The following is a 16025-nucleotide window of genomic DNA, read 5'->3' on the forward strand; positions in this document are numbered from 1 at the left end:
TATGGAGACAAATCAGCGCCTTATGGAATAGCGCATAAACTAGGGTTTAACTTTCGGTCACTCTAGCAACCCATAATCTAATTACTACTCCACAATGCCTTCCCTTAGGCCCAAGTATGGTGAAGTGTCATGTAGTCGACATAAACATGACACCACTAAAGGAAGCAACAACATACATATCATCAAAATATCGAACAAATACCAAATTCACATGATTACTTATGACCGGACTTCTCCCATGTCCTTAAGAAAAAAGTTACTACTCACAAATTGTATTCATGTTCAAGATCAGAGGGGTATTGAATATCATTAAGGATCTGAACATATAATCTTCCACCAAATAAATGAACTAACATCAACTACATGACGTAATCAACACTACTAGCAAACCACATCTACCAATCTGAGGTTTTGAGACAAAGATTGAATACAAAAGAGGAACTAGGGTTTGAGATGAGATGGTGTTGATGTAGATGTTAATGAAGATTGGTCCTCCCATGATGAGAGGATTGTTGGTGATCACGATGGCTTCGATTTCCCCCTCCCGGAGGGAGGTTCCACCAGCGGAGTCACTCTGCCGGAGAGCAAAAGTGCTACTTCCAGGTTCCGCCTTGAGACGACGGCGTTTCGTCCCCAAACCTTCATCTTGATTCTTTTCTAGGTAAAATGGCATCATACAGCAGAAGACAGGCTCCAGAGGCCTGCTATGGGCCCCACAAGCTCGGGGTGAGCGCCCTAGAGGGTAGGGAACACCCCCCAGGCTTGTGGCTGCCTGGTGGGTCCCCCTCCAGTAATTCTTTACACGTGTAGAAGTGAATGTTCACCAAGTACTCATAGTCTTGAAGATCAAAGTGGGTACTCTCCAATGTCGCACCGGCTCGTGATTCCTTCAAAAGGAGCAAGAACAACAAACTGTTGGAAAAACAAATGTGGTTAGCGTTAGTTCAAAACCAAGCATTCAGGTGGTGATTCACCAAAGAAGTGTTGTCATCATGCATATCATATGGTGTGACAAAAGATTGTGTCATGTCATGTAAGCATATGAATCATTCACAACACCACATAAAATGAAGTGTCTAAACACATGGGGCAAGACAATCCAAGCATAATGTGCATATGGTGTTGTGAAGATATTGTGGCACTCAACACAATGGAAAGAGCAATTGTTCATCATATGTGAGGCAATCAAGTCGATCATGTGACAAGCATGGAAATGGATGTCATCAACCGCATGAAACGATCAAGTATGAATCATCGGTGATGTAACATAGGCAAGCTTATCAATCACGTCATGCAAACTAGTAGTGTGAAGATGCAACATACTAGAGGAAATCATGGCAAGCATGTCATGTGGGCAAATAACAGGCATATGTAATGCGCATGACATAGGACAAGCATGAAAACAAGATATGATCAAAGGATCATCATAGGCATCGGGCACAAAACAAACATGGTGATAACACGCAATATATCCACCAACCATGCAAATACACATACAAGTCACAGAATCAAGTGCCATGTGAGATGCAAGGCATGGGTCACAAATGCATGGAGAGGGTATAGAAATGAGCATATCATGCAAAGTGAACATGGCAATATGGGTAAAAGTGAGAAGTGGTAAATAACTTCGGGTATGATAGAAAAACTGATAGATAATCCTTATGCAGGAGATGGAACATTACATCCTGATATGCACCTAATCTATGTGGATGAAGTTTCTGGATTATTTAAGCTTGCAGGTATGCCCGAGGAAGTTGTCAAGAAGAAGGTCTTCCCGTTATGTTTGAAGGGAAAGGCATTGACATGGTATAGGCTATGTGATGATATTGGATCTTGGAACAACAACCGGTTGAAATTGGAATTTCATCAGAAGTTTTATCCTATGCATCTGGTTCATCTTGATCAGAATTATATATATAATTTTTGGCCTCGTGAAGGAGAAAGTATCACTCAAGCTTGGGGGAGGCTTAAGTCAATGTTATATTCATGCCCCAATCATGAGCTCTCAAGAGAAATTATTATTCAGAATTTTTATGCTCGGCTTTCTCATAATGATCGATCTATGCTCGATACTTCTTGTACTTGTTCTTTTATGAAGAAGGATATCGAATTCAAATGGGATTTATTGGAAAGAATTAAACACAACTCTAAAGATTGGGAACTCCCCGAAGGTAAGGAGTCAGGTATAAACCTTAAGTTTGATTGTGTTAAATCTTTTATGGATACCGATGCTTTTCCTGATTTTAGCACTAAATATGGACTTGACTCTGAGATAGTAGCTTCTTTCTGTGAATCTTTGGCTACTCATGTTGATCTCCCTAAGGAGAAGTGGTTTAAATATCATCCTCCCATTGAAGTTAAAGTAGTAGAACCTATTGAAGTTGAAGAAGAAACTATTACTTATAATGTTGATCCTATTGTTCCTACTGCTTATATTGAGAAACCACCTTTTCCTGTTAGAATAAAGGATCATGCTAAAGCTTCAACTGTGGTTCGTAAGAGTTATACTAGAACACGTACACCCCCTGAACAAATTAAAGTTGAACCTAGTATTGCTATGGTTAAAGATTTCTTGGTTGATAAGATTGATGGGCATGTTATTTATTTCTGTGATGAAGCTGCTAGAATTGCTAAACGTAATATTAAAGATAAACATAGACCTGTTGTTGGCATGCCTATTGTTTCTGTTAAAATTGGAGATCATTGTTATCATGGCTTATGTGATGTGGGTGCTAGTGTGAGTGCAATTCCTTATACCTTGTACCCAGAAATTACGAATGATATTGCACCTGCTGAGATAGAAGATATTGATGTTACTATTAAGCTTGCCAATAGAGATACTATATCACCAATGGGGATTGTTAGAGATGTTGAAGTCTTGTGTGGGAAAATAAAATACCCTACTGATTTTCTTGTTCTTGGTTCCCCACAAGATGATTTGTGTCCCATTATATTTGGTAGACCTTTCTTGAATACTGTTAATGCTAAGATAGACTGCGAGAAAGATATTGTTATTGTTGGTTTAGGGGATATGTCTCATGATTTTAATTTCTCAAAATTTCGTAGACAACCCCATGATAAAGAATTGCCTAGTAAGGATGAAATTATTGGTCTTGCTTCTATTGTCGTGCCTCCTACTGATCCTTTAGAACAATATTTTCTAGACCATGAAATGATATGATCATGAAATATAGAAGGGGAATAGATGAAATATTCTTTAATAAAGGGCCTATTTTGAAACACAATTTGCCTGTTGAAATCCTTGGGGATCCTCCTCCACCCAAGGGAGATCCCTTGTTTGAGCTTAAACAATTACCTGATACTTTGAAATATGCTTATCTCGATGAAAACAAGATATATCCTGTTATTATTAGTGCTAACCTTTCAGAGCATGAAGAAAAGAAATTATGGAAAACTCTGAAGAAGCACACTGCCGATATTGGATATACTCTTGATGATCTTAAGGGCATTAGTCCCACTCTATGTCAGCACAAAGTTAATTTGGAGCATGATGCTAAACCAGTTGTTGGTCGCCAACGACGGTTAAATCCTAAGATGGAAGAAGTGGTAAGAAATGAAATATTAAAGCTTCTGGAGGCAGGTATAATTTACCCTATTGCTGATAGTAGATGGGGAAGTCCCGTTCATTATGTTCCTGAGAAGGGAGGTATTACTGTTGTTCCTAATATAAGAATGAATTGATTCCACAAAGAATTGTTACAGGTTATAAAATGGTAATTAATTTTCGCAAATTGAATAAAGCTACTAGAAAAGATCATTACCCTCTACCTTTTATTGATCAAATGCTAGAAAGACCATCCAAACATACACATTTTTTCTTTCTAGATGGTAATTCTGTTTTTTCTCAAATACCTGTGTCAAAAGATGACCAGAAAAATACCACTTTTACTTGCCCTTTCGATACCTTTGCTTATAGACGTATGCCTTTTGGTTTATGCAATGCACGTGCTACCTTTAAAAGATGTATGACTGCTATATTCTCTATTTTTTGTGAAAAGATTGTTGAGGTTTTCATGGATGATTTCTCCGTTTACGGAACTTCTTTTGATGATTTCTTAAGCAACCTTGATCGAGTTTTGTAGAGATGTGAAGAAACTAATCTTGTCTTGAATTGGGATAAGTGCCACTTTATGGTTAGTCAAGGTATTGTCTTGGGGCATAAAATTTCTGAAACAGGTATTGAAGTGGATAAAGCTAAAGTAGATGCTATTGAAAAGATGTCGTGTCCTAAAGATATCAAAGGTATAAGAAGTTTCCTTGGTCATGTTGGTTTGTATAGGAGGTTTATTAAAGAATTGTCTAAAATTTCTAGGCCTCTTACTAATCTCTTGCAAAAATATGTTCCTTTTGTTTTTGATGACAATTGTGTAGAAGCATTCGAAATACTTCAGAAAGCCTTAATTTTTGCACCTATTGTTCAACCACCTGATTGGAATTTACCCTTTCAAATTATGTGCGATGCTAGTGATTATGATGTTGGTGCTATTCTAGGGCAAAGAGTTGATAAGAAATTAAATGTTATTCATTATGCTAGTATGCTAGTAAAACTCTAGACAGTGCCCAGAGAAATTATGCTACTACTGAAAAAGAATTTTTAGCAGTTGTTTTTGCTTGTGATAAGTTCAGATCTTATATTGTTGATTCCAAAGTAACTGTTCACACGGATCATGCTGCTATTAAATATCTTACGGAAAAGAAAGATGCTAAACCTAGACTTATTAGATGGGTTCTCTTGCTACAAGAATTTGATTTGCATATTATTGATAGAAAGGGAGCTGTGAAACCCGTTGCAGACAACTTGTCTAGGTTAGAAAATGTTCCTGATGACCCACTGCCCATTGATGATAGCCTCCGTGATGAACAATTAGTTGTCACAAATGCTTCTAGTAATACTCCATGGTATGCTGATTATGCTAATTACATTGTTGCTAAATTTATATCTCCTAGTTTCACATACCAGCAAAAGAAAAAGTTTTTCTATGATTTGAGACATTACTTTTGGGATGACCCACACCTTTATAAAGAATGAGTAGATGGTGTTATTAGACGTTGTGTACCTGAGCATGAACAAGAACAGATCCTATGCAAGTGCCACTCCGAGTCTTAGGAGGACACCATGCTGGAGATAGAACTGCACACAAGGTATTGCAATCTGGTTTTTATTGGCCTACTCTCTTCAAGGAAGCTCGTAAGTTTGTCTTGTCTTGTGATGAATGCCAAAGAATTGGCAATATTAGTAGACGTCAGGAAATTCCTATGAATTGTTCACTTGTTATTGAACCATTTGATGTTTGGGGCTTTTATTATATGGGACCTTTTCCTTCCTCTAATGGGTATACACATATTTTAGTTGCTGTTGATTACGTTACTAAGTGGGTCGAAGCTATTCCAACTAGAAGTGCTGATCATAACACTTCTATTAAGATGCTTAAAGAAGTTATTTTTCCAGGTTTGGGGTCCCTAGATATTTAATGACTGATGGTGGTTCACATTTTATTCATGGTGCTTTCCGTAAAATGCTTGCTAAATATGATGTTAACCATAGAATTGCATCTCCATATCATCCTCAGTCTAGTGGTTAAGTAGAATTGAGCAATAGAGAGATTAAATTGATTTTGCAAAAGACTGTTAATAGATCTAGGAAGAATTGGCCTAGAAACTTGATGATGCATTATGGGCTTATAGAACTGCTTATAAGAACCCTATGGGTATGTCTCCATATAAAATGGTTTATGGAAAGGCTTGTCACTTACCTCTCGAACTAGAACATAAGGCATATGGGCTATTAAAGAGCTCAATTATGACTTCAAACTTGCCGGTGAGATGAGGTTATTTGACATTAGCTCGCTTGATGAATGGAGAACCCAAGCCTATGAGAATGCCAAGTTGTTTAAAGAAAAAGTTAAAAGATGGCATGACAAGAGGATACGAAAGTATGAGTTTAATGTAGGTGATCATGTTTTGCTATGCAACTCTCGTTTAAGATTTTTTGCAGGAAAACTTCTCTCTAAATGGGAAGGTCCTTACGTTATCAAGGAGGTCTATCGTTCCAGTGCCATAAAAAACAACAACGCCAAAGGCACAAATCCAAAGGTGGTAAACGGTCAGAGAATCAAACATTATATCTCAGGTACTCCCATAAATGTTGAGACCAATATAATTGACACCGTAACACCGGAGGAGTACATAAGGGACACTTTCTAGAATGTTTCAGACTCCGAAAAGGAATAGGTATGTGGTAAGTAAACCGGCTCCAAAATGTTTCCAATAGCAATTTTTCTCTGTTTTGGAATATTTAAAAAATTTAGGAAAATAAAAAGTAGTCTGAAGAGCGCACGAGGCATCCACGAGGGTGGAGGGTGCGCCCTACCCCCCTGGGCGCGCCCCCGTGCCTTGTGGCCACCTCGTGTGCCCTCCGAACTCCGTTTTCTTGCACAGTACTTCTTTTGGTCGGTAAAAATTCATTATATAATCTCCCATATGTTTTGACCACCGTACCACGGCAATATCCCATGTTTTCCTTTTGAGCTGTTTTCTGCCAGAGTTTTCGATGCCAGGCATCATGTTGTCCCCCTTCTGCAACAACGCGGACGGTGATGCTTGGTTGATGTAGATGGAACTTAGAAGGGAGTATGCCGAGGGAGCCATGATGGAGGAGTATGAAGGGGGATTCGCTTGAGGAACAACCTCCGGCAACGGAGAGGGGTACTCTGGCGGGCATCTCCGCTATTCTAAGTCCCCATCAAGTAATAGGAACCACAAACAACCATGAAGACCAAGAGGTTCGAGAAGGGATTCCCCCTAGGAGACCCTTACACAGGTTACATCGGAACAACTTTCATAATTTGGTTCATAATTACGGAGTCGAGAACACCCCTCATACACATATACCCTCCAATTGGGACATATCCCGTCCAAGTGAAAGCAATGCAGGGAAGAGCTCTTGGGGGCCTGAAAATAAGCATTCAGAAGAATGCAAATATGCTCCAACGTGTGCTCCAAGAACTTCAACTTCTGAAAGGTGCATTAATGAAGCTAATGGATTCATCAACAACTCCATCATCACCACCTCCGAAGAAAGAGACATAAATACATGGGTATGGGCACTCCCCTTGGCAACTGCCAAGCTTGGGGGAGGTGCCCCGGTATTGTATCACATCACACTTTTACCTTTATTGTTTTTCTTAGTTCAATCCTTTTGGTTATATCTTGATCTAGTAGAATAAAGTTTTTAGTATGATCTAGCTTTGAGTTCCGTTTTGATCTCTATCTATGTAATCGAGTCCGTGAGTTATATAAAATAAAGTGTAGTGTTGAGTTGGGGGCTTTCCTATTTTGCTATGATCTTAAGGGAATTAAATAAAACAAAGAATATAAGGAAATAAAAATATCATATATTGACCTTATGGAGAGTAATGACTTCACATATAAAGAGTATGATGAATAAAAGTTGTTGAGAGTTGACAAACATAGTTTTCGTCATTGTTGCAATTAATAGGGCATGGTGCTGCACGCGCTTCTTCACCCCCTTCATCCGGCACTCCTCCAACCGCAAGTACTCCACAAACTTGGGGAAGGAGGGCTTCGGCATCAAGGTGAGGTTGGCGGCGGCGTTGGTGAAGTCCTTGTTGAGGCCAGCGGTGAGCGAGCTGAGGAGGAGGTCGTCATCAACCTTGGCGCCGATGTCACGGAGTTCATGCGCCAACGTCTTCAGGCGGCGGCAGTAGTCATCGATGGACTGTTCATCCTGATGACAATAAAAAAATTCCTACTGCAGAAAACGCGACGTTGAAGCTTGTTGTCGGTGAAGAGGCCGTTGAGCTTGACCCACACGGCGCGGGCGTCACCACCATCGCTCACGACCGTGTGAAACGGGTCATTGGAGATGGTGGTGAAGAACCACCGGATGAGCGTAGCGTCGATCGCAGTCCACTCTGAGTCGCCCACCATGACGCGAGATTCGACGGTGCCATCAACATGATCCACAAGATTGTTCTCGCAGAAGAGGAATGAGAAATAAGTCTTCCACGCAAAGTACGTGGAGTCGGTGGCATCGAGGTTCAAACGCGTTCATGGATGTTGATGTCACAGATATCGGCGGGGTCCGGCCTGGCGAAGGTGTTGGAGTAGGTTGAGGCGTTGGAGGACATGGTGGCGGCGCACGTGGAGAGGAGGAGGGGCGGCAGCTAGGGTTGGGGAGGGGTTGCAGCGGTGCGGCAAAAGGGATGGCGCGGCGGCTGGTGGGTGGCGCGGCTGCGGGAAGGAAGGGCAGCGGCGTGGGGAGGTGGTGGCGGCGGCGGCCCGGGGCTACGGCGGCTAGGGTTGCAGAGGCGATTAGGAAAGGATTGATACGGTATCTGATACCATGTAAGTTTGGGAGAGAGGGATTGTGTGCATCGATATTCTCATTGATCGTGCACTAGGCACATATAGAGGGACAAGGGGTGCGACCGGTGTCTTGTCTCCTAAGATACAAGGGGAGAGACACACTACAGGTGCGGCATACAAACCCAGACCTACATACGTATATACATGTTCAATACTAACCATGCAATTGCATTCCGTTTCCACAATAGAGCATAATCACTTTAACAATGTAGGCATGTAGAAATCCGGCAACGAGGAGTTAGTTAAGGTTTTAGAAATAGGAATGCAACAACAATAAACCCTCGGGTGATGAGAAAAGGGAACTTGCGGTCATATACTTAGGCCAACTCCACCGCGCGACCCCATCCTGTCCGCGCGCATCCGTTTGGGATAAAACGGACGAACCAGACGGCCCAGCGCGCGGGCGCAAACGGACTTTTGTCCGTTTTGTGTCCGCTTTCGACCCATCCCTGGCCCAAGTTTGCGCCGGTTCTGGGGTGAACGGACAGCGCGCGGACGGGCGGGACGTGTGCGCTTATCCTCCCCTGGCCCGCCTGTCGGTGGGAGAAACAAACCCCCCCCCCACGCCCCATTTGGCGCCATTTCCCCAAACCCTCCCACGTCCCTCCCGCCGCCCCCTCTCTCCCCCCGTCCATGGCCGATGCCCAGACGAATTCCCGCGGCCTGGCCGACGACCCGCCGAGAAAGGTGAAGAAGAAGGCAGCCAAGGCGCCAAGGAAGCCGCGGTCGGAGTGCACGCCGGAGGAGATCGCCAAGTTGGACGCGAAATCGGCGAAGAGGAGGGGCCGGAGAGCGGCCGTCAAGGTCAATGCCGCTGCGGCCAAGTTCGCCACCGAGCGCGATGCGATGGAGGCCGCGTGGCGCAAGGCCGCGGTCGACGAGGAGGACATCGTCAACAAAGCGCACGCCCTCCTCATGCTTGGCATGGTCCGGCCGGCCGGTTTCCCTGCAGCGGCCGTCGGCCCGGCGAGCACAGGCTCGTCGGTCGCCCGGCCTCCGCACTGCCAGTCGCCGACGTCGCGGACCACGCCCATGTCGCCCGTCTTGCCTCCGCCAAGGCACGACGGCCAGACCTGTTTCTCGGGGTCGCCGGACGTTGGCTTGTTCGCGCCATCCACACCTCGCCCAGCGGCCGTCATCGACCTGAACGTCACGCCTGGGTCAAGCAGCAGCGGCCGGCCGTCCGTCGAGATGCAAAGAAAGCAAGCACGGGCACCGTTCACGGGCACCATGCCGGCCCCCCGCCTCTTGTTTGACGGAATGCCACCACCAATGCCAACGGTCGACGACCCCTTCTACAACCAGTACATGGAGGACGTGATCTTCGAGGGTGGGGAGGGCCGTGCCTACGACCCCGACGAGACCCAAAGTCAGGATGGACGCGCCCAGTATGTCCCTGATGAAGAAGAGGCCGACGACCGTGCAGACTACAACCATGGTGACTCGTGGCATGAAGACGATGACATCTATGTCAAAGGTGATGGTGATGAAGAAGAAGTCAATGACGTTGATATTAGTGGCGACCCATTGTTCATCGATGAGCTCACCCAAAGAGCGGAAGCACAAAAGAAGAGGAAGAGCATTCGCACGGGTTCATATACACAAGATGAGGACAAGTTGATTTGCCAAGCTTGGATGGAGATTAGCCAAGACCTGAGGACCGGCGCACAACAAAAGGGCCTTGTTTTTTGGATGAGAGTCCACAAAACATTCCATGAAAGGAAGATGTTTGAGCCCTACCAATTTACAAGCAACCGTGGCATCGGCTCGATTCAAAAGAGGTGGTTGTTCATCCAACAAGAGTGCAACAAGTATTGCACCACATTTGAGAGCGTGGAAGCACGGCCCGTGAGTGGTCTCGGCGTTGGGGACATGGCATGCTCTCCTCTTCCTAGTCCTTTCCTTGCTACGGCCATGAGACTTCGGCCTTGTATATGTTTGCATGTTCAATTGTTGTTGATCATGTGGTGTAGGTATTTTAATCTTTGGAGGCATTCAAGGCCCGGTACAATGACAAGCCATTCACTCTTACGCATTGTTGGATGATCATCAACAATTGCCCTAAATTCAAGGACCAATACCGTGAACTTCAAAGGAAGAGAGGCTTGAAGACGACCAAGTTCGCCGGAGGTGGAGACGGCGAGGCGTTGAAGAGGCCGAGGGGCAAGACCAACTCCAAGGTTGACGACATACGTGATGCATCATCCATGGCATTGCATGACACTTTGCATGGCATGCTATCTCAAAAGGATGTGAGGGACAAGAAGAAGCGACAAAGCAAGGACGAGCAAATGAAGCAATACCTAGACCTTCAAAGAAAGAAGCTTGAGATGGAGGAGGCGGCCAAGAGGAGGAAGATCGGCATGGAGGAGGCGGCCCGGCAAAGGCAGCTCGACATGGAGGAGGTGGCCCGGCAAAGGCAGCTCGACATCAAGGCCGATAACGTCAAGGCCAGGCAGAGGCAGCTCGACATCAAGGCCACCAATGCCGCCACCAATGCGAAGGAGGTGGCCCTGGCGATCATGAGTGTGGACTTGTCGAAGAAGAGCGAGAAGATGAGGGCCTGGTGATGAGGACATCAATACCATTGTTACACCCACAGCCCCTGCTGCTATACATACTGGACCAATTACTAGAGCTCGCGCACGCCAATTAAATTACCAGGTACTTTCGTTTCTTGGTAATGATTCTAATGTTCATGAGAATATGATGCTGCCTAAATTGGATACATTTGTTTTGCTTACAAATGAAGGGCCTAGCTTTGAGAAGGATGAACATTGGAGCAAGAACAAGCATGGAGATGATGGCATGCGCATGGGGAACAAGAACGGAGTTACAAGTGATGATTTCAGGACGTTGAAGCCACCATAATGCGTGCATGAAGCCTTGGACGAAATATACAAGATGCTACTTCATAACTTTCGTCCAGAGGCTATTCTAGGTGATGCGTCACCTTATTATTGGGCCAGGCCCATGTAATTTCGAAATACATAAGTATAGGCTGTTTTTAGAGTCCGTATGTGTGGGGAAACAAGAGATAGGGTTGGTTTCGGACCCCTTCCTCAAGGGCCACGAAATTCCCCCCTCTTCCTCCATATATACAGCCCTTAGGGCGTCGTTTAGACTTTGGGTTTTGTTTAGATTAAAAGTTCGCCATAGCTGCAACTTCGCGTACTTCGTTTGTGTTCAGCGACCAGACAAAGGCGTCACAGAACTCCACCTTGATCAATAAAGCTTTCATCTTATATTCGCAATATCCAGATTGCAATCTCAGTTTCTTGCTTGTTCTTCGTTTGCTCGCAGGAAACAGACCCTCGTGGTCAGGTTGATCGTGCTCCGGCGTGGTCGATAACCTCTCGGAGTTGGTTTAGCGATTGCTAAGGCGCGACGTCCTCGCACGTTCGTAGTCGGATCGTCAAAGTCGACTTCCACCAAAGCGATATCCATCATCTCATCGAAAGACGGGACACCTTTGCCTCTATCAAGTGGTATCAGAGCCAGGTTGCTCGGTGAGATTTTACAGTTTTTCGTAGTTTAGATCGAGTCTGTTCTTCATACCTACAGTCCACGAAAAAGCCACACAAAAAATTAGGGTTAGTTCATCATATCCGAACCAATCTGAGCCTTTGCATAATCTTTTTAGGGTTTTTGCTTTGTTGAATTTGCGGTTGCATCGTCGTGTCAAGTTGCTGGTCTTAGAGTCTAGTCTTTTAGAGTTTCGAGTTCTGGTCATAAGTTGTCACGCCGCCGCCGCACCATCATCATCGCCTTGCCATCTACCACCATTGCTCATCCGCCACCGCTCTGCATCCGTATCTATATACCACCACCGATCCGTATCCATATACCACTACCGCTACCATATACCACCACCGCTGCCATATCCTACCGCCATATATCCACCACCAATCCGAGTTCTTTTCATATTCGGTTGGTTTTAGAGATCCATCTATTTTCCGTTTCGTGTTTCCTTGCCTGAGTAGGTCTCGGAAAAAAAAAGAGCAAATTTTTTTTTCCAGAGTGTGCTTTTCCCTTGTTTACGTGCAGCGCCGTGATTTTGTTAGTGTTCTAGGCTCGCGTCTCTAGCACGGTCTAGCCTAGGACCAGCACAGTACCGTCGTTGAGCATTTATTCAACTTTGCATCTCTGAATTGATTATTGCTTACCATTTTGCTACCATATTATAAGCCTTCCCAGCTCCACATAAGTCTACATCGTGCGTTTGACTCTCCCTGGTAATCGCTATATCCAAGCTTTGAGAGTTTTTGACTACAACGGTTGCCGATCACCACCTGCTGCTGGGTAAGAACTGGTAAGAATTTGAGATTCGCTTGAAGGTTTTGTGACACACCACCATCACCACCACTTCTAGTAGTCTGCAGGATCATATTCTTTTGTGTTTCTATTGCTGCTAACCATGGCAGGTTCACACGCCGATGAGACTGATTGGGAGAACATGACGAACAAGGAGTTGCATGATAAATTTCAGCAAATGATGAGTGGCCAGGTGGGAGATGTGCTAAACAGATTTGAAGAGGCTATGGAGAAGATAGATGCCGTGGAGAAGTCGTTCGAGACAAAGCTGGATAACAAGTTTACTGAATTACTCAAGCGTCTTCCCCAACCACCACCGGCTGCACATGTTGCACCTCTACAACAACAAAAACCACATCTCCAACGCCGCCTTCCAAATCAAGTGGGACGGGCACAGCGCGTTCCAATTGAGATTGGTCAAAATTCGGGTGCTGCTGCACCTACTGTTGATGCTTCTTTGGCTCCTGCTCCTGCGGCGGCTGAGGAGGATGACGATTATGCGGGCGATTATGAGGATGAGGTTGATCAAAATCAGAACTACGTGCCGCCACCAGCACCACCACCAGCAGGTCGACCTCAGGTATATATTCGCAACGGTAGGCCGGCACCACCACCTCAGGTACGAGATCATGACCATCTCCCTAAACTGAAATTGAATATTCCACCATTTGAGGGTAGATATGTTCCTGATATATATCTTACTTGGGAGTTAGAAACTGAACAATGATTTACATGTTTACAATATCCTGAGGAGAGACGTGTTCCTGCTGCTGTTTGTGCTTTCACTAGCTTTGCATGTGTTTGGTGGTCTGAACATTGTAGATTATATCCTGTTCCAGCTACTTGGGCTGCTTTGAAAACTGCTATGCGTACTCGTTGGGTTCCACCATATTATCAACGTGAATTACTTCAAAAATTGCAGCGTTTAAGACAAGGGAAAAATTCTGTAGAAGAATATTATCAGGAATTACAAACTGGCATGATTAGATGTGGTATTGTTGAGGAGAATGAAGCTATGCTTGCATGTTTTATGGGTGGATTAAATAAAGAGATTCAGACCATTCTAGAGTATAAGGATTATAATAATATCACTCGTTTATTCCATCTTGCTTGTAAAGCTGAACGTGAAGTGCAGGATCGACAGCCATTGGCGCGAACTAACTTTTCTGCAGGTCGATCTTCATCATGGACACCGCGTGCATCTTCTACTTCCACTTCACCATCACCTCCATCAGGTGCCACCTCCAGCCATGATACAAGAAAGCAGGCACAACCACCACTCTCTGCCAAGAGCACACCTGCCGGGCCTGCGCAGAGCTCTTCTTCTTCCATGGCATCGACAGGGCACACAAGTGATATTATTTGTCGTCGTTGTAAGGGAAGAGGACATTTTGCGAGAGAATGCAAATCTCAGCGTGTAATGATTGCTACTGAGGATGGTGGGTATGAGTCCGCTAGTGACTATGATGAGGAGACTTTGGCTCTTATTACCCGTGAAGAACATGGTGGAGATGATTCTGAAAATGAGACGCACTACATGGCTCCTGAAGACGCTGACAGGTATGAATGTTTAGTTGCTCAACGTGTTTTGAGTGTGCAGGTCACACAAGCAGAGCAAAATCAGAGGCATAATTTGTTCCATACAAAGGGAGTTATGAAGGAACGTTCTGTTCGCGTCATCATAGATGGAGGGAGCTGTAACAACTTGGCTAGCATGGAGATGGTGGAGAAGCTATCTCTCACCACAAGACCACATCCACATCCTTACTACATCCAATGGTTCAACAACAGCGGCAAGGTTAAGGTAACACGTACTGTTCGTGTGCATTTTAGTATCTCTACATATGCTGATTATGTTGATTGTGATGTGGTACCCATGCAAGCATGTTCCTTATTACTAGGTAGACCATGGCAATTTGATAAAAATTCTGTACACCATGGTAGAAACAATCAGTATACTCTTGTTCATAAGGATAAAAATATTACTTTGCTTCCTATGACTCCTGATTCCATTTTGAAAGATGACATTAATAGAGCTAATAAAGCAAAACAGGAGAAAAATAAGAGTGAAAATCAGATTGTGGCAAAGGAATTTGAGCAACAAATGAAACCTAATAATAAACCATCTAGTGTTGTTTCTGAAATTAAATTGAAAAGTGCATGTTTACTTGCCACAAAATCTGATATTGATGAACTAGATTTCAGCAAATTTGTTTGCTATGCTTTTGTGTGCAAAGAGGCATTATTTTCATTCGAGGACGTGCCTTCCTCTTTGCCCCCTGGTGTCACTAACATTTTGCAGGAGTTCGCTGACGTCTTCCCACAAGACGTGCCACCGGGATTACCACCTATTCGAGGGATTGAGCATCAAATTGATTTAATTCCCGGTGCATCGCTACCCAACCGTGCACCATACCGTACCAATCCAGAGGAGACGAAGGAGATTATGCGTCAAGTACAGGAGCTGCTCGACAAAGGTTATACACGCGAATCTCTTAGTCCTTGTGCTGTTCCTATTATACTAGTGCCTAAAAAGGATGGTACGTCGCGTATGTGTGTTGATTGTAGAGGCATTAATAATATTACTATTCGTTATCGTCATCCTATTCCTAGGCTAGATGATATGCTTGATGAATTGAGTGGCTCTACAATATTCTCCAAAGTTGATTTGCGTAGTGGATACCATCAAATTCGTATGAAATTGGGAGATGAATGGAAAACTGCATTTAAAACTAAGTTTGGTTTATATGACTGGTTAGTCATTCCTTTTGGGTTAACTAATGCACCTAGTACTTTCATGAGACTAATGAACGAAGTTTTACGTGCTTTCATTGGACGATTTGTGGTAGTCTATTTTGATGATATACTGATTTATAGCAAATCTTTGGAAGAACATTTGGAACATTTACGTGCTGTTTTTATTGCTCTACGTGATGCACGTTTGTTTGGTAACCTTGGGAAGTGCACCTTTTGCACCGACCGAGTATCTTTTCTTGGCTATGTTGTTACTCCACAGGGAATTGAAGTTGATAAAGCCAAGATTGAAGCTATTGAGAGTTGGCCGCAGCCCAAAACGGTCACACAAGTGCGGAGTTTTCTTGGACTCGCTGGTTTCTATAGGCGTTTTGTGAGAGATTTTAGCACCATTGCTGCACCTCTCAACGAGCTTACAAAGAAGGATGTGCCTTTTGTTTGGGGTACCGCACAGGAAGAAGCCTTCACGGTATTGAAAGATAAGTTGACACATGCTCCTTTACTCCAACTTCCTGATTTTAATAAGACTTTTGAGCTTGAATGTGATG

General features: G+C 44.2%; 1 protein-coding gene across 1 annotated transcript; it reads right to left on the reverse strand.

Moving 5' to 3' along the window:
- Nucleotides 1-846: 846 nt before the first annotated feature.
- On the reverse strand, nucleotides 847-7971 carry LOC109742124 (uncharacterized). The gene is made up of 3 exons (XM_020301197.1): nucleotides 7849-7971; nucleotides 7547-7768; nucleotides 847-912 (listed from the first exon to the last, which is right to left on the reverse strand). Exons 1-3 carry the CDS (start codon nucleotides 7969-7971, stop codon nucleotides 847-849), a joined length of 411 nt encoding a protein of 136 aa, XP_020156786.1.
- Nucleotides 7972-16025: the final 8054 nt, after the last annotated feature.

This window comes from Aegilops tauschii, chromosome 4, assembly GCF_002575655.3.
Source record: "Aegilops tauschii subsp. strangulata cultivar AL8/78 chromosome 4, Aet v6.0, whole genome shotgun sequence".
In the NCBI taxonomy this organism is placed as follows: domain Eukaryota; kingdom Viridiplantae; phylum Streptophyta; class Magnoliopsida; order Poales; family Poaceae; genus Aegilops; species Aegilops tauschii.

Excerpts from the sequence above, each read along its gene's own strand:
- LOC109742124 (XM_020301197.1), bottom strand. The coding sequence starts at position 7,971 with ATGGTGGGCGACTCAGAGTGGACTGCGATCGACGCTACGCTCATCCGG. Across the intron at positions 7,769-7,848 it reads GTGACGCCCGCGCCGTGTGG|GATGAACAGTCCATCGATGA; the intron begins GTCAAGCTCAAC and ends TATTGTCATCAG. Across the intron at positions 913-7,546 it reads AGGAGTGCCGGATGAAGGGG|TTTGTTGTTCTTGCTCCTTT; the intron begins GTGAAGAAGCGC and ends TTTTTCCAACAG.